Here is a 19,985-nt window from a genome sequence, read left to right as displayed (position 1 = left end):
CTTGCCAGAGTCTCACAGCTAGGAAGTGAATGAGTGAGTTGAGGTTCTCCTGGAACAAATGCCTGTTCCCTCCCCTTCCCTAGTAGGACCCTAAAGATCCAGGTGGTCGGGCAGCATCAGCGAAGTCTGGGAGCAGGGACCCAGACCCAGCAACTTCTGGAGCGTCGAAGGACTGGGCAGGGAACCAAAGCATGAGAGAAGAAGAACGGAGGCTGGTTAGGGAACAGAGGTAGGAGGTGGAGCCTGGCCCCAAAGCTGATTGGAGGCTGCATCTCCGAGCTAGACATCTGCATCTCTCTCTAAAGCTCCTACAGGCTGCAGAACTTGGGTCCTTCTGCCAACTGGAGTTAAGTGGCCTGAACAATGTCAAGAAGGATTGGGGGCCACAAGGTGATGGAGATGTAGTTTACAGGAGTCAGGCTGCTCATTACCATGAGAAAACTGTCTCCCCCTTTTGTGGATGAATTGGGAGAATTGAAGTAACAAATATATATGAAAGGCAGAAGAAATAATACCTAGCAAAAACCATTCCAGTACAATTACCTCAGCTTCTAGCCAGTGGAAGATCAGTCACATGGTTTGCCTGCGGAGGGAGAGCTGCAGGAGATAGCCAATCGATCATTTTTGCCAAGATCCCCTTTATTTGCTCCAAGCATAAAATGGGATGGGTTTGTCCTTCTTCATTGAGTTATTGGAACAAGCTGGTGATGGAATATTGCTTTCCATCTACAATGATGCTTTATGTTGGGCTCCTTCAGGTCCATATCTGTTCACTTGAACAGCCAGAGAGTATTTATTAGCAACGTTATTTTCTCAGCTTGTTAAAATGTGTGAGCATCTGTCCCTTCCCCAGCTCTACCATTATCCCAGGATGGCAACAACCTGAGACAACGGTGCTTCTGAAAGAGGGACGAGCCTTGATCAAAAGAAGATCCATTTTCTTCATGAAAGTGTGGCTTAATCCCTTCCCCTACTACTCATGCCGACCCAACCTACTTACCTTGTATTTAACTTGATATCTGTATTTATTTGCTTCATATTTATCCTGCATATGTTTCTTTATATACTTGTCTCCTATTGGAGTCTGGGATTATTCCTTTCTTTGTATCTGCATTCTCAGTACCTAGTATAGTATTTGATGCAATGTAGATACTTTAAAATATTTATTGGTTGATTATTAGGCTGGAATAAAGGACAGGATTGGTCAAAAGTTTTGAGATGAGGTGGAGAGGAAGGGGGAAAACTCCCAATTAATGGCTTTGGCTTTTCCAAATAAGTGAATTGTAATCTGTAGGGAACTGCAGCTAAAGTGGACAGATGTTGTTCTCTTTCCATTAATCAACCAATCAATCAAAGCATCATCAGCACATCATGTAGCTGGCGTTCTGCGGCCACTGGGGAAGATACCAAGGTAGAATGAACATTTGGAAGGGGGGGTAGAGAAGAGGAGATCAGGAAAAGCTTCACCTGAAAGATGGCACCAAGAACTGGCCATTTGTGACTTCCTGCAGAAACATTCAGCAGCATGAGAGGAGAAGCGAGATGGGGACAGGGTGTTAAATGCACCTGACCTAAAGTTTGTTGAAAGGATAATTTGCAGAAGTCCAAAATGGCTTTTGGAAGTTGCTGTTCAGTCCTTCCCAGTCACATCCGACCCGTTTCATGACCCCCTTTAGAGTTTTCTTGGCAGAGATAGCGGAGTGGTTTGCCATTCCTTCTCCTGCTCATTTTACAGATGAAGAAACTGAGGCAAGCAGGGAATAGTGACTTGCCCAGGGTCACACAGCTAGTAAATATCGGAGGTCAGATTTCAACTAAGATCTTCCTAACTCTGATTCTCCAAAATATTTTAAAAAGAAGCAGGAAAGAATAATGGAAAGTATTGAGTCAAGAACATGGGTACTCTTTCCTGCTCTTCCACCAACTTTGAGCAGCTTCTCCTTTCTGGGTATGTTTCCCCTTCTGTAAAGTGAAGGAGCTGGCCAAGATGGTCTCCACAAGTCTCTCCTAGTCCTCGCTCTCTGATTGTCAGTGATTGTACGAAGGGGACAGATCTGCTTGCCAAGTCGTCAGGTAAAATCGAGACGGCCTGGATTTGTGGCTTTGTCCTCTACTGGGAAGTCCAGAGTCACGTTGTGTGTGTCTGCAGATTGTAAACCTACCTGTCACTGCGCACACAGATTAAAAATTAGCTTATATTGAATTTTACATAATCTAATTCACTTTTGCAATTTGCAGGGAAATGCAAATGAACTTGCCAGATGTTATTCTTTTTCAATTAATCAACCAATCAATCAGCACATTACAAACACTTATTGTATATGCAGGGCTTTGTTGGCTGGTATGGATGATGTCAAAGGAGTTCATGGCTATTTTTGTAAAAATAAATCATATTCATGTAGCCCTTAAGGTTTAAAAAAAGCCATAACAAGCATGTTGAGTAAATAACAGTAGTGTTCTCTTTTTTTCAGAAAAGGAAACTGAGTTACAAGCCAAGTATTTTGTTGTTCGATGTCCATCTTTTTAAAGCAAAGCTCTGTCTACAAAGAACTTAGCTTTAAACTGGAGCTTTTCATGAAGTACAATAGAACTCCATGAGTCAAGTGTGTGATGTGGCAGTCAGGACCAAAAAGGTGATGCTGTCCAAGGGGCAGCGGGATGGCAGGATGCATGAAGTGCCAAACCTGAAGTTAAAAAACTCATCTTTCGAGTTCAAATTCAGTCTTAGGGACTCACAGGCTGTGTGACATTGGGAAAGTAACTTAACCCTGTTTGACTCAATTTCCTCATCTGTAAGCTGAGGAAGAAAGTGGCTCCAGTGTCTTTGCCAAGAATTCCCCAAATGAGGTCACCCAGAGTAAGAACAAATGAACAACTGTGCTATCCCAGGTTATATTAGAACGGGCATCATGTCTAGGAACAGTGAGTTGATATCTCCTGCAGTACTCTGCATTGGTCACACAGCATCTCTGTTGTATATTACTGTGTTCAGTTCTAGATTCGACATTTTAGGAGGTTATTTATTTAGATTTTTTCATTTTTTATTTATTTTATTTTTTATTTTAAAACCATTTTATTTTCAAAACATATGCATGGATAATTTTCCAACGTTGACCCTTGCATAGGCTTGTGTGTCAGATTTTCCCCTTTCTCCCACCCCCTCCCCTAGATGGCAAGCAATCCTATATATGTTATACATATAAAAATATATTAAATTCAATATATGTATACATATTTATACAATTTTCTTGTTGCACAAGAAAAATCAGATCACATAGAAAAGAAAATGAGTAAGAAAACAAAATGCAAAAGAACAACAACAAAAAGAATGAAAATGCTATGTTGTGGTCCACCCTCAGTTCCCACGGTTCTCTCTCTGGGTGTAGATGGTTCTCTCATTAACAAGATCATTGGAAATGGACTCAATTATCTCATTGTTGAGGAGAGTCATGTCTGTCAGAATTGATTGGAGGAGGTTATTTAATAAGGCAGAATAATATGGCGGAAGTCATGGGAGGATTATCTTCAGGAATTGGGAATTGGGAGTTTGTAACTTGGAGAAGTTATAACTTGTCTCCTTGGAAAAGGAGGCCATTAGTGTTTTCTCATTCATTGCTTCCTTCCAGAAAACAGAATTAGGAACTACAGGGAGAAGTTACAAGGAAGCAAATTTAGATTTGATGTACAGAAAAGCTTCCTAACAATTCAAATTATCCAAAAGAGAAATGAGCTGACTGAAGACTCACTAGGTGTTCTATCACTAGAAATCTTCAGGTAAAGAGAGAATGACCCACTGGGGTGTAAGAGGCCATTCTTGTTCAGACCTGGATGGCCTCAGAAGCCCCCCTCAACTGTGAGATAAGTGACAAGTTATCCCTCCTAATATTTAGCATAATATTCCGGCTCCCATTCTCTTAGACCTCTTAACTGGTAGAATATATTATTTTGAGCAAAAGGGCCATGTCCAGTAATGGCTTAATCCAAGTGTTATATTACTTCTCTCAGATAATACAAACTCAGATAATTTAGCCTTTACAAGTAATGTTGGGATTCTAGCAAGATTTCGTAAATGAATTTGAACTAGATGTTTTTGAGTAGAGGTACCTCTATAGCAGGTGCTTCATAAATCCTACCATATAGTCAAGTCTCTCCATGGGCTGGAATATACTGTATAATCCACAGAAGAAATTACCTGGGGTGGGGAGAGTGATGCCCTAGGGAATTTGTAAAAAAAATACCAAGTCATGCCAGTCATAGAGAATAGTTTTCATTTCTTTTTACTCCTTCATCTCCAAACTCACTAGGGCCTTCCATCTTGAAGAACAGGAAACAAACTCAAGAAACTCTCTTGAGTTCAAACCTCAGAAATCATTGTTGTGGAGCAAATTAGTATTTTGTATGGGTAAAAGATTGTAAGTAGTTTTCATAGATTATAATGGTTCAGAAGGATAAAAATGACCCTAGACATAAAGACAGGAATTATAGTCTTATGATTTCATCTAAATCACAAATTGTAAATATCTGGTGTAGAAGGAGAAAGATCAGAAGAACCTAATGGTAGAAGAACCTACATTGAAAGAGATTTCAGAGGCCATCATTCCCATCTTTACCATGTTGCCTTCATTTATTTTCTTGTATTCTTGATTTGTGTGTAAAGAGAGAGAGAGAGGGAGAGAGAGCAGAGATTGAAAGGGAGAGAGAGAGAAAAATTAAGGTTTCCATCATGATTTTGAGCTGACCAAGGTAGTCGCTTGCAAATGTTTATCACAGGACATCCAGCACAGAATAGACTTTCTTTGGCAACATCTAGATGATCAGTGGGCATGATGAATTGTTAATGCTGATGTTCCTAACCCGGTGTCCAGCAAAAGAAAAATGTAAATGAACAGGGTCACCTGTGTTTGGGGGCAATTATTACATTATATGTTATCGATTTTTAAAATCCTGGTTATCAAAATAAAATTAGCCAGAGAGCTCTTCATTGCAGTCTGCAGGGCATTCATTTGTTTTCCTTGTTTGGGGTTTGGCACTGATTGAGACCTTGGCTTTATTCTTGTTCAGAATTTTTCTCCTCTAGGCTTGTGAATGTGCCTTGTTTCTGGGCGCCGAGCCCAGATTTGTATAATTTGTATTTATTGTATTTGCAGCAACCAACTTTGAGTGAGTTTTCTAAGGGAAACTTTATGAATGAGTGATGCTTCCTGGCACAGTCACTGCTAATAAATTTGAAGGGATTTTAATGCTTCTGGATCCTCATTTCTTCACCACTTTGGCTTGTTGAGGCCTTATAAAATAAGCCTTGACCTCCATTTGCAAGTTTTTACTTTTAGATAATCATCAACAAAATTACAACAGGAGATCGGGTGTTTATTTAATTCAAATAGTTGATTGGTCTATGGGAAGAAAGAAATCTAGCAAGAAGAGAGCAGGGTCTTTGATCTGGAGGGACTGGGACCCGCCAGCTTTTTCGTTATTTGGTTCAGAGATCTCCAAGAGTTGATCATGGGAATGGTTCTCCTGGTTTTCCATAGGCTGATAGCTACCAGTCCATTCCCTCTCTCCCCAGAAATTGCTGAAACTTCAAGTCAAGGCAAGAGAAATGTAGCTTAGATAGAAACTATTGGAGGTTCTCCATCTTGAATGAGTGTTCCCCAGTTAGAATACTAGCAGGGTGTTTGAGAAGTGGGGTAGCTTGACAGCAATCTCTTCCATGTCAAGACAATGATCCCATGAATTCCATTATAATATTTCAGCTGAAACTCAGTACTTCCAAACAGCTCCTCCAAAAAGGGTGATCTTTGGGGGAAGTGTGTGTGTGTGTGTGTGTGTGTGTGTGTGTGTGTGTATAAAACATATATATTATATATCATATAATATATAATGTTATTATATATAATATATATAATGCAGGGTATGTCCATTCTCCAAAACTAGGTAACCACTGATATTCATCAAACAGCTCTCAATTGCCTAGGAGATGACACATTAACAACAATTTGCAGAACTTCTATCATTGATGTTTGGAAGGCTGTTGTTGATTAGTGGTGATGATTAGGAAATGAATAACAGGGTTTGATGGAATGGACCCTCTTGAGGAAAGAACTAGGGTTCCCTCTGTAATACGAGAGAGTAAACAGAGGGAAATACAGAGTCAAATCAGAATTCATAGGTTAACTAAGAAATTATAACATTAGAATCAGGAGAATAATTCACAACCGTGGCACAAAGACAGGCAGTCAGCAGAGCCTGGGAGACAAAATGAAAGGGAACAACAAACATAAGATAAAAGATTGTGTCAGGAAATTTCTAGGTCTTGTATATTTTTTCTCTTGGCTCTAGCAATGTCCTTTTTTGTTCTGCTGCTTCAATTTTGCTGTGGTCACAGATATATTCTTCTAGAATTAAAAATTCCTACATTTAGATCTGGAAAGACCTTAGAGAAGTCAACCCTTTGATTTTACAAATGAAGAAACTGAAACTCCAGGACATCAAATGACTTCCTCAGAGCCATGTAGCTAGAAAATGTCCCTTTTGCAAATCTAGTATTGGTCCATTTTAAAAATGGAAATGGGGAGGCTAGAGGCCTTTTGGGGTCATCCCTTTTGAGAACCCTCAAGTTCAGGAACATGGTAACTAATTTCCCAAGACCCAATCAGAACTGTTATGTATGAAGTCTCCATAACTTGAATTGAAAAAATTTGAAGCTGTATTTAATTCAATTCAACAAGACTTTATTTGTTCAATATCTACTATGTGCCAGGTCTTGTATTTAGTGCTAAGGATACTGAGATAAAATTGTTTTATGTTTTGTTTATGTTCTGAGGGTAAATGTGCAGTGGGGGAATACCGATAATCAGTCAAAAAACACTTTTTAAGCACTTACTACATGACAGTCTGTTTGCTAAGTGCAGAGGTTACAAATAAAAAACAAAAAAGAAAGACAGCCCCTGCCCCTAAAGGACCTATATTCTAGCAGGGCAAGACTAAAACATGGTAGGAGGTGTTTCTCAGTGGGAGCATGGTAAAAATAAAGAATTCTGGGGTCCAGAGAGAAATGAAGGGGAGATTATGGCCAGCCTTCTTTAAACTGGAGATTCTGGACAAAAACAGTCAGAGGAAGAGACTTTAGAGGGGAAAAAAGCAGTAGGAATGGAGAAATCTCCCAATATAAGAAGCCTTCTGGGATGTGTTAGAGAAAAAAGTCCAGAGAATCAAGATAGAAGCTGAGCAAAAGAAATGAAGGAATGAAGATTGTAGTCAAAATATCTGCATTTGTACCTTTATGGCAATTGACAGATTTTGCAGAAACAAGCACTTTACTTATCGGTTTACTTTCCTTCAGGTTAGTGAACACCAAGTCTTATTATTCTGATTTTTTAGAAGAAGAAATGGAAGCACTGAGACAGCCTTTCTCCCTCAGACTCTTTGTTTTCTTTAATACTCTAAAGAATTTGATAGATGTTGTCCACAAAATGGAATTAGCTACAGAAGAACTCAGTGTCTGTTTAATAAAAAACAAAAACAACCTCAGTATTTAAACTATAGAGAATTGCTCCATGATCTAATTGTTGAGAGGATTCAGGATGCTCAAACAGACTTCTCCTATGAAATTCTTCTCCAAGGCCTCTCATAAATTCACCCATAAGTTCCCTGAGATAAGTGATTTATGCAGTTTGCGAGAGCTCTTTCTCTGAGTCTTTCCAAATTTCCATGATACCAGCTACATCATCTTCCATATTGTATCCCTCCTTTTTTTTCCAAATGCATATTTTCTTGGTGATACTTTTAGACTTCTTCTCTTATGCAATTTATTTTTCATCATAGAAAAAGTCATATCATAGGACGATTGGTCATTTCATCTTGGAATTAAGGGAGGAGTTAAGTAACCCTTAATCAGGAGAGGTATAATCAAAAAAAAAAAATCACAGTGAAGGAAATTGTTTCCACATTCTCACCTGTTGTAGGGGGCTACAGGAGCATAGAAATTAAAAAAATATATATTTTGACAAGATCCTCCAAAAAGTTATACCTGGTATTCCCTGATACTCAAGGCAAAGGTGGGCACAGGAGACTGTGTATATTGGAAAATGTGGTTTAAGATTGAAAGATCAGAGAAGTCAAAGTTTGTAGGCTATGAGGAAGATTTATGCCTATATATTCTGAATTCTTTCAAGATGAAAGTACAGGATGCTGGCTATGAAAAAAAGCAGTTTCACAAGAAATAAAACTAAGTGAATTTTAAAGGTATTAGAGATTATGGGGGAAGACTGTGAAAAAATTCAACTTTATTTTTCTTTAGCTAAAGAAATACTCTCTGGAGATTCATAGATATCTAAAACTTTTTGGAATTTTTACATTGAACCGTTTTTTTTTAATTCTAACAACTATATTTGTAGCAAAATTTATGTAAGGCTTGGGGAATATATAACTCAATTGAAATCTGAAGCTGTTTATCAGTCTATGTTAATTTGAGCTAGAAAAAATTAAGGTACATATATCAGCTATTATGTCAGCTCCCCAACTTCTAGGATCTGCAATTTGACTGATAGGGTGCCCTTTCCACAGATTAAAACCAGAACCCCTCTATATCACAGTAGATACTATTAATGAATTGTTCTGGCTGTAGAGATTCATCATCTACTAGTCAACCTTCTGGTGATAAGGCTGTCAGAACTGAGCAGGTGAAACTGGGTGATAAACACACAATTACGTGCCAGATCTGCTTCAGTCTCCTTAAATCTCGTGACCCCCCACCTCAGCAAAGGAGGCCTTAGAGAAGCCACCCACATTTTCTGCTCTTCCAAGTCTGCAATCAGTGAACTCCGACGTCCTTCTATCTGATCACAGCCTCCTAAGAGTGCATTTTTCTTGTGCTTCCTCCCCCCCAACTTTGTCCTTTGTCTTCACTGTGACCAATCCTTCCATTCCCCAATGTTTACCCAGGCCGTTGTTCATAGCCAAATTTCCCTTTCCCTTCCCACTCCCTGTAGTTTTCGGGCTCAACTTCCTAATGACTTTTACTTAGATCTCTTCCCCAGCTCCTCCATCTCATCCTAATGTCTTGCCTATAACCATGGATCATTCACACTATCTCCCTCCGGCGCTCCTTCAGTATATTTCACTGAGATGAATAGAATTCATCTTGAATTTAGATACCATGAATTTGCTTTACTGTAAAGCAAATTCATGGTATCTAAATCCAAGAGGGACCATATTGTATGAAGGCAATTCTTTTTTTTTCCTATAATTTATTATCCATCTCAGTGATCCCCAAACTTTTCATATACCCATTTTGGTTTTTAAAAAATGATAGTGTATAAAGCCTCAATGTGTATGCTTAGTTTTATAAATTACATTTTTATATAGTAATAATAATTATGTTCTATTTATAGATGTTAATAGTTGCCCAGGAGTCTTTCCTCTCCCCTACTAATCTCCACTGCCTTTATTGAATATGTGATCCCTACTGGATGCTAACATTCTCATCTCCACAGCTCTAAAGGCTGGGGTAGCCCAGAGTTTTGCTGTACTCCAACTCAATATCCCACAATGCCATTCTAAATATCATTGATTGGGGACCCTATGCCCCGCAGTCACTTTCCAAAGTCCCCCAGCGCTTGCCATCTCCTGTCTTTTTATACTCTAGACTCCTGGACATTTCCACCTGCCCTGAACCTTTTATGGATTCAATTATGACTTTTATGCAGATATCACCAAGTCTATATTGCCAGTTTCTGTGTCTGTCTTGAGATACAAGAGTCCCACACCAGCAACAGTAGAGTTCACATGTCAAGCTAGAGATCACATAACCACATCAGACCTCAGTATCCACAATGGTTCCCAAACCACCTTTCTTCTGAATTTCTCTTTCTGTCTTAAACGCTGCCATTTTTCTAATCTCTCAGATTAGAAATTTCAATGGTTTCCTTGATTCCTCTCAAGTAACCTGAGCAGTTGCCAAATGTGGCCATTGATACCTTCATAATATCTTTGTGTATTTTCCCCAACTGCTAACTCACACAGATACTACCTTAGTTCATTGTCTCGCTGGAGACCTCAAGTGTCTCCCTATTCAATTCCTCCAAAGGACAGCTTATAAAGTGCTTTTGCCATTGTAGCTTTCTCCAAATCACTGGCTATACTATGAACTCAATGGCTCCCCATTGCCTTTAGGATAAAACCAATCTCCTGTTTGTTTTTAAAGCCCTTTACAATCTGTCCCAGCCTACCTTTATGCATCATTCTCCTTCCCTTCCTTTACAACCCAGTCATGATGGATTTCCCTATGTTTCTCATATCTCATCTCCATATCTTTACATGAGCAATACCCCAGACTCTAAATGCATTTTTCCTCCGCTCTCCCTCCTCAGTTCTTTTAGATTAAGCTCAAGTATCATTTTTTACATAGAACATTTACTGACATTTTCCATGCCCATTATGGGTTGACACTGGATTCCCCATCAGTGAATCTAGAGGGTTCCATGAAGGTGGGAAGGTCAACCCTTTCTAGGGTTCTAGAAATATAGACATTTGCCTATGAATATAGGCCTTTGCCTAGAAATATATAGACAGAAACAGGTCCTGCCTATCCTCAAGGAGCTTATTTCTATCAGACAACATATATACATATATGAATACATGCATGTACATGTAAATTAAATGTAGATGTGATATATGCACACATATATAATTGTGAATATGTAATAGACATGTTTATTCTACATATCATAATTATATTACATAAATATATTATATTCCATATATATTCTAGAATTTGAGCTTCATTGATGGGGAATTCATTTCCTAAGGTTAGATTTGAACTCAGAAAGATGAGTGTTCCAGACTTCAGGCCTGGCATTCTCTCCCTCTATCTCTTTTCTGCCCTTGTCACATATTTAACATGTAGCAAAAATGGTATTTGAATAAAGCTTTTCCTGACATCCATGACTGGATCTCTATTAACTAATAGTAATAATAATAATAATGATATCCAACATTATCTAGTACTTTCTTATGAAGAAAGTTAATATCATTAGGAAAAGCATATAATTGAATCTTTTAAAGTGTGTTAATAACAATAATTTGACACCACAAGCTTTACAAATTGAAAGATGACCAAAGTAGCACTACTTGTCTAGGAGAACATAATAATGAATGTCTAATAAATTTTGGGGGGAAAAGATCATTTATAAAGAGGATTCTGTTTTGATAAGAAAATGATGTTTATAATCTTATGTCCTCACAGTAAAATCAATTGAATAAATGACTTTGTTGGACTCACATTGTAAGAAAGTTAATTTAAAAGCAATTTAGCCAGCTTCCTGCCTTTAATCAAAGTATTAGATGTTCCTAAAGGAAAATTTCAAGCTATCTAATTTGATTATAGGAAATATTGAAGGCTAAATGTCTATTTTCCTTAGTCTGAAAGAAGATAGACAGACGGATTATGGATGGATGGTTAGATATTATATATCTACATATGCATATATTATATACAAATAGTAAACATTTTAAAATGATAAATAATGTATATTATATTATATTTCATATTATATTACTATATTTCATATTATACCCATATATATAATTTAGATCACTTCTGCTTCTGAATTTACTTCATGCAGCTCTTCGTCTCATAAAGAGCCATTGTTTTGTTGAGTCTTCTCAGTTTTGCCCAACTCTTCTTGATCCCATTTGGGGCTTTCTCTGTCTTGGAGTAGTTTGTCATTTCATTCTCTAATTCACTTTATATGTGAGGAAAAGGAGGCAAACAGGGTTAAGAGCCATGCCCTGTGTCATACATCTGGCAAGTGTCTGAGGGCCAATTTGAATTTGGGAAGATGAGACTTCCTGACTCCAGACCTGCTACCCTATCAACTGTCTGACTGTCTTATTTGCTGTCATAGGTGAGACAGTGAAAGTAAAATGTTAAGAGGTCACCGATTCCACTGGAATAGTGCTAAGGTTACTATAAATAGGTGATCCACCTAACAAGACTGAGGAGAACTTCATAAATCCAAGGCGGGAGGTGGATAGAAGCATTAAGGAAATTCTGCAAAACTACACTTCCCACGGGCAAACATTTTTTACCAGCCGGCCCCCATGCTTAGAATGCTCTCTCTCTCTCCTCATCCCCGCATCTGACTTCCATGGCTTTCTTTGTCTAGCTTAAGTCTCACATTCTGCAAGAAGCCCTTTCCAGTCCTTTGTTATCTCAGTGCCTTTCAGAACTATTATCCCAAGACTATTCATCCCTATCCCCCCATTTAGCCTTTCTACGTTTTCTTTGTGTATAGTCGATTACACATCTCCCCTTTTAGATTCTGGGATCTTTGAGAGTGGTTTTTGTCTTTCTTTGTATTCCCAGCACTCAGCAAAGTGCTTGGCACACAGTCAGTGCTTAATAAATACAGATAGACTGACTTGTCAGGGCTTCATGCTACTTTCTTATGCTGTGACATATTCTTCTCCGCCAGTAATATGGATAAGTTCATCGCTTCTGGATATATTAAAGACTAATTCTCAGCTGTGTTTTCTAGGCCTGCTTTCTTGAGTAAGAAAAAAAAAACATATATATGTATGTGTATATGTGCTTAAATATCAGTTCTTTAAACCTCTTTACTAATCCCCAGTCCATTGTATCCAATAGTCTATCTTTGAAACATTTTTAAAACATTGAACATTGAGAAATGGAAGTACAAACTGCTATCTTCCTTATAATGATATTTGGTTAGTCACTGTGAGCCTGTGATGAAAGTCTGATGATCCCTATAGACTTAATACAGTTTAAAACGAGTGAATCAAATTAACAAAGATTTCTGAAGTAGCTGCTATATCCCAGTCACGGTGCTAAGTGCCTACAATGCCACCAGAGGCAAAACTCAGCCTCTCCTCTCAAGGAACTCAAAGTAAAATGGGGGAAACAACCTACAAATGCACTGCGTACAAGTTGCGGTACAAGACGGTTCAATATACGAGTTGTGTTGGGAACAAGAAAGAAAAGAAAAAGTAGACATAATGATAGCTTGCATTTCTATATAGCCACTGCTTTACCAACACACCACTGGGCATTTGATAAGTAGACCCGGTAATAAACAGCAAAACTAAAAGCTTAAAAGTTGTTTGGCATTTGGTTTTTCAAGAATACATTGGAAAATTCTATTTTATAGATAAGGAAATGACATCTCAGGAGGATAAAGTGACTTGTCCAAGTCGCACAAGTAAGTGTAGAAGGCAGGATCCAAATGTGAGCTTGAAGATGCTCCCATCCAGAGTTCTGACCCATCTTAGTTCTCTTAGCTATTTCTAAGAGGAATGACAGTATAGAACATCATAGTCTTCTATTATTATTTCTCCTTAGAATACTCCATTTAATTTGTGCTGATAAAAGGCAGTGATGGTAGATTGCAGAGAATATAGTATCACTTATATTTGATTTTGGAATCCAAAGAGAAGAAAAGACATGAATGATATACTTTATAGGCTTAATCTATATTATTAACCTTTTGTCCATCCCTTTTGTAAATCTAGGCAATTAGAATCTGATTTATAATATGACAATGTCTAATGTATAACTACTCACACTGAACATTTAACAATCAGCTCTCCAGAGAGCTGCTCCTCCAGCACATCTTCTGGATAACTTTTAATGAAAAACATGTAGGCTCTCATTTTACCTTGACTATTGGCTCCTTAGGAAACCTTAAACAAATCACTTAGTCTTTCTGGGCTCCAGTTTGTGCAACTTTAAAATAAGGAGTTTAGGTAGGAGATGACCTGGGTGGTTTCTAAATATTTTTCCCATTATAAAATTCAGTGATTCAGAATTTATAGTTTATCTGAATTAACTGACAATTCCTGAAATGATGAGGTGAGGGGAGAGGATTTATGGAGATTAAAAGGATGCTAGTGGGAAGAAATCAACCTCCAGTTACCCTTTTACCTGAATGACTCACAAATTATACAGTCTATAAAGTAATCAAGAATTGACTGTAATCCTACCCACAAAGAGGTGAGGGAGGAGATAGATACAGAGAGGGAAAGGAGAGATTGGGTAAAATTAACTTCAGTAGAAATCAGCATATCAGAATGGCAAGGTGAAGAATTATTTCTCCACACATAAGCCTTCAGTTCTCTGCTTGTAGATGATCCAGTTGGAGGTTTATCCCAGCAGATTTTGATTTGAATTTAATGTAAACCCAGCAAGCTCCTAGATTCAGCTACCTTAGGGAGTAACTGTGAAGTACTGGGGAAAGCAAATGTGTTTTAATATTTGACAAATCTAAACACGTTTCGGAAGGAAAATCTGTCAAAAAATACAATTCATTTTGGTGCCCCAGATTCTGGATTAATACCCCCTTTTCAATTGGTTCCTTTAACATGGGTCAGAAGATCACCAAATTTAAAGGTAGAAGGGATCTTACCATTCACGGCATCACCTGACAGAAGCTGATTATATCTAGGGATGTGTTGGAGTCAGCTTGAACTAGCTCACAAGAGAAGTTTCTTAAACGTTTGGTGTGAACATTTATATCTTAGAAATTAGAATGAGCTATAAACTCTCATTTTACCTCAACTATTGGCTACCTGTGTGACCTTTACACAAATCATTTAATTTCTCTGGGTTTCATGATAAAATCTGGGATTAACATTTTTCTTGTCAATTGTCTAGATTTAAGAAAGTGATGGAAAAATATGAATAATGCAAATTAAACATAAATGTGTAAAGTGCACGTTTGTTTTGTTTTAGAGAGTCAGTTGTTAAACATTTACCAACACACCACTGGGCATTTGATAAGTAAAGGGTGATCGAGTAATAAATGACAAAAATAAAAGCTTAAAAGTTGTTTGGCATTTGGTTTTCCAAGAATACATTGGAAAATTCCATCTGATTTGAGGTTTTAAAATGGGCTCTAAACAGATCATTGACCTTTAGACACATAGGTTACTTGCTGTCTGATGAGTTTATATTTGCAACTTAAAGAATCCCCTTCACAGTTGCTGTTGATGAATAATCTTGTCCTTGGTTCAAAAGGGGATCTCAAGAGGCTCAAAGCCCTCTGAAATGCTGATGATTTTTCTCATATTTATTGATCCACAGGAGACAATGTGTCTGAGAAAATGTTATTAGCCATTTTCATTCACTATTCATCTGCAGGTTTAGGTTCTAAGAAGAAAAACATTGTCCATAATCTAAAAGCACAGAATGGAAGTAGAGAGCCGTAAATTATGGAGTAGAGAAGGGCCATAAATTATAGAGCAGGGAACTTCCGTCTCAAGCCAAACCGTAGGAACCATCTTTCTTTTTGTCTGTTAGTCTGTTACTAAGTAAATCAGAGCTAGGAAGAAGAAAAAGGCCATAATTTTCACTTATATAAATGTTTTCCTGGGGAGATGAGGGGAGGGGTGCCTTGCCATTTATGTGATCATCATCAATACTTGTTGAATCCATAATTCAGGACTCCTCATTTGCCCCTGAAGCCTGAAATTTAAATGGGATAGGATGGCTTGTATCTCTGAAAGAAAGCAGCTGATGAAAAATGACTCCTCGCTTAAACCACTATTTAAATCTGAAAGGTTGAAAAGAGGAGCAAATGAGATTGATGGGCTACATTATCTTCAATAATACCAAGACCTTTAAGATGAAATCTTTTTTCCTCGATCAAAAGAAATGCATTTCCCCCCGGTTCTAGATCATTAATATGGTGTAGATCTTCTGTCTCTACCTTTTCAGGTACCTATTTTGTCCCCTGATAGAATGGCAGCTCCTTAAAAGCAAAACAATTCCATTTGTATCTTTGTATTTCTAGCACCTAAAACAGTGTCTGGCACATAATAGATACTTAATAAATCCTTGGGACTGCTTGGGTGGGTGGAGGGAGGGCCAGGCTGAGAGTCAGGAAGACTCACCTTTCTGAGCTCAATTCTTCCCTCAGATATTTACTAGCTGTATGATTCTGAGCAAATCACTCAACCCTGTCTGCCTCAGTTTCCTCATTTGTAAAATGAGCTGGAGAAGGAAATGGTCAAGCACTCCAGTTTGTTTGCCTAGAAAACCCTGTGGGGTCACACAGTCAGACATGACTGCAAATGACTCATCAGAAGCAACAATCAATCCTTATTAATTGGTGGATGTGTTTAATTTTTATTCTCTTTTCCTACTGCTTAATTTTGAAGGTATTATTATGGTACCAACTTAATTGCGAATGGCAGAAAACCTTAAAAATTAAAAAAAAATCTGAGCCATTGTTCTGGCTTATTTTGTTTGCTTTAGGTTAGTGCACATCTTCTGGGCTTCCTGACTTGCGTAGCCAGTTTGGGTGGAAACCCTATTACTTAGTGTATTTGGACTTTCTAGAATAAAATCCTAGCAATACATCCCTATAGAAATCAAGTCAAGCACTTATTAAGTAATTGTTATGTTCTAAAGTCATACCGAGTGTTAGGATACAAAAGTTTTATATCCATAGTCTGGATCACGAGCACTACAGTTGCATTTGGACAGTTAGCTGAATTAAAGACACTTCAATGGATAGAACCCAAAACCTAGAGTGGGAAGGAACTGAGTTCCAATGTGACCTCAGATATTTACTAGCTTTGTGACCTTGAACAAGTGATCTGATCTGTTTTCCTGTTTTCTCATTAGAATACCAAAATTTTAGAAGAATAAGAAGTATCTAATATCTTATACACCAGATATAACACAAAAACGTCATTAAGGAAGTGCACATTTAGGAAAGGGACTGAGCCAGTTACATATTAAAAGTGAGAGATGAGACACACAATTGAAACTCCCTTACATTGGTACTCTAAAAATATTAAAAGGATTATAAGAAAACCTCCAGTGACTAACAGGTCAGTCGCATATGGAAGTTATATTTAATGAGCTGAATAAAATCCTACCACAAGATAAGAATATATTGTGTGGCTGTCATATGCATTAATGGAGGGACTACTTGTACCGATGAAAACAGATCCATCAATGTATCAAAATCAAGTCCAGGCCCAAAGATCTGTCATTGTCAGCGTAGAGTTTGTGGCAGACATCATTAGTCCTCTCCTACACTTCTCTTAAAAAACCCAGACATTAAACTAAGAAGCACCAAATTAAAGTTTAAAAATGGTGATTTTTTTGTGACAGATGTAGATTTTCCCCCTAAAAAGATAAAGAACACAGATGTATGAAATGTGAAGCTCCTTGGAAACACATTGTCCATCAGCAGGATGAGACACCAAGAAAAAAAAGTGATGGCATAAAGTAGAGCAAGCTACTCACCTAACTCCGGGCCATAAGTTGACTCAGAAAAATCCTATGAAAAGTGGCTGTCTAATCATGGGAATGATAGCAGTCTAACTTTCTGAGTTTCCTCTTGGAAAACGAATTCTAGTCTCACAACAACATATCCTCCTTTTTCTAAAACATTTCCAGATCTTGCCACTGGATCCCATGGGCATGTTAACATAATTATCCAACACCCAGCTACCCTTCTCCTAATCCCATTAATATAGCAGGACCAATATATCAGTGCTTTCCCCTCTATTAAATAGAATCTGTTTGAATGTGTCATCCTTTACATTATCTTAGAGTTTGCTCCAGGTTGTTACTTCAAAAGATCTTTGACTTAGACTTGAGTTACAGAGTTGGGTATTGGGGCTTTGTTTCATGTGCTTAATTTGAAGGTGCAGAATGAGGAAAGACCTTTGGAGAGAAGAGTTTCTGAGCTGCTCCTTATAAGATGGGTCAGATTTTAAGAGAGAAAAAAAATCAGACTTTCCAAGTAGGAGGAACAATGTCAGCAAAGTTTCTGTGTGTGAAACTGTATCAGAAATTGTGTGAAACTGTATCAGAAATTGTGTGTGAAAAGGGTAAAGGAGTATTCTGATTTTTTCAAAAGGCAATGGACAACTTATTTTCTGATTTGACTCATCTGGAGTGTTGATATTTCTAGGAGCAGGGGTAGCGGTTGGCATTGATCTGGATAATTCGGACATTAGTCTGGACTATTTTGTGGGGACCACTTTACCTTGATTTAAGTGGACTGCCTTGCTTTTGTTTTATGTTGATTTTGGAGAACTTTGATTTAAATTAAAGCTTGTGAATCGTCTTCCTGGCTTTCAAAGGGTCAATAAGTTAGTAATGAGTTTGACAGTTCTAACTGCCGTCATTGACAGGACCATTTGTCTCAAACACTTGCCACCACCCCTGCTCCCTCCTTTATTGAAAAGGATAATAATATAGATAATATTCCTTTATTATTTCCCTATACCAGTCGTGGCTCCCAAAATTCCCGGTCCCCCCCAGGTTAACGGCTCTGAGGTTAACGTCCTTCCAAAGCTATCTGGCTTCTTCTGAAATCACCCCACTTGAACAAAGTATATTCATTAACTTGGCCTTGTGGGGGGAAAACTGTGACTGATTGTCATATATCTGCATATCAAATTATGCAAATGGAGGCTCCCGGGCTGCATCTCGAGGACATCCGTTTCTTCCTTTCAGTGAAGGCAAAGGTACCGGCAGGTTATTGCCGATTTATGCAGGGGAAGATCTCCTTTGTCATCAGATGCGGTGACTGATGAGAGCTGGGGAAGTCATCAAAGGCGACAGATATCAAAGCTGTTTTTCATGGTGAAATTTCAAGCCAGTTAAACAGTTTTCGATAAAGTTTATGGAATTTCTCCTCCCTTTGGACTTGACCCAGCCCTTTGGCTTGCATTTTCAAAAGGGCTAAACCTTTCCCAGTTCACATTTGCTCCTCTTCACATTAAATCCACCAGTTTTCATGTAGATACCAAGAGAAAACGTTGCCATCTAAAAGGGTCCTTTCAAAGGGAGGAGAGAATTCTTCGCTTGCAGTGGCCAAATTGTCCTGGAGGAAACGAAGGGATGCTCCCGGATTCCCGCTTGCTCCCGGCATGCAGCGTCCAGCATGCACCGCGCCACCCAGCTCGGGGGACTGTATTAACACAACTGCCCGTGTATCTTCTAGGTTTCCTGTACGCCCAGAGCGGTACCAAGCGCAGCATTAAAGAGCGCCTTTTGAAGCTCTTGCCCTGCTCGGCTGCCAAAACGGCGTCTCCTGATGTCCAAAGCAAGTTTGGCTCTGTTTCCTTTTGTTGTCTGTCTGTTGGTCTCTACTTAGGTTTGCATGTGCGGTTTTCTGCTTGTGGAAAATAAAGCAAACTATTAACGTTCTTTATGGGGACACCGTCCATGGCTCAGTATTTAATGGGAAACCTTGGGAACCATCACCACTCCAAGAGCATGTTCCCCCCCACCCCATCCCTGTCCTGGGCAATACTACCTTGTTCTCCATCTCTGAGCGTTTGGGCTCATCCCCGAAGGCTTCCTGGAGCCCTTTCCCCTTTCTTTTTCTCATCCCCACCTCCTGCTTAGAACGTGAGGCCATGGAGAGCAGGGATGAGCCTGCACTTAGAACAACGCTTGTGACTCTGGGGAATTGTCCCCACACACACACACACACACACACACACACCTTGTTCCATTAGATATAAGTCCCTACTTCTTATTAGTATTCCTATTGCTTAACACAGTGCCTGGCACACTGTGGGTGCTTAATAAATGCTTCATACATTTTTATTAAGTAAAATTTTAATAAATAAAATGAAATTTAATAAATTTAAATGAAATTTAAATTCAATTGGCAAATAATAAGCATTAATACATGTTTTCATTCTTTTTTTTTTTTACTCCCGGTACTACTGTCTGACTTCATTTTCTCTCCTCTCCTTACTTAGCTTGAAATCATCTCTATACAATAAATCGCAAATATATACACATGATATACATATACCTATATGTGTATATAATATATAATGTATATGTGTATATATAATATAATGTAAAATAATATAATACAAATAAGAATCTGTCCCTTGCTGCAATCCTGCATCATTACCTGCCATCTGGATATCTTCATCAGAAGGTTCCATGAGTATCTCAAACTCAATATTTCCAAAATAAAAAT

At 38.3% G+C, this 19,985-nt stretch overlaps 1 protein-coding gene across 4 annotated transcripts in view; it reads left to right on the top strand.

Moving 5' to 3' along the window:
• KCNIP4 (potassium voltage-gated channel interacting protein 4) overlaps nt 1-19,985 on the top strand; it is a 1,016,244-nt gene that overhangs the window by 886,649 nt on the left and 109,610 nt on the right. Inside the window, exon 2 of one of the 4 annotated variants that reach the window (XM_031942853.1) lies at nt 18,987-19,088. The exons of the other annotated variants lie outside the window; for them this stretch is intronic. Within the exon in view, the coding sequence (XP_031798713.1) occupies nt 18,987-19,088 (102 nt within the window). The remainder of the gene's footprint in view (nt 1-18,986; nt 19,089-19,985) is intronic. 4 annotated transcript variants of the gene reach the window in all.

The sequence above is a fragment of the Sarcophilus harrisii genome, chromosome 6 (assembly GCF_902635505.1).
Source record: "Sarcophilus harrisii chromosome 6, mSarHar1.11, whole genome shotgun sequence".
NCBI classification, from domain to species: Eukaryota; Metazoa; Chordata; class Mammalia; order Dasyuromorphia; family Dasyuridae; genus Sarcophilus; species Sarcophilus harrisii.
This window is presented reverse-complemented; position numbering and strand designations above follow the sequence as displayed.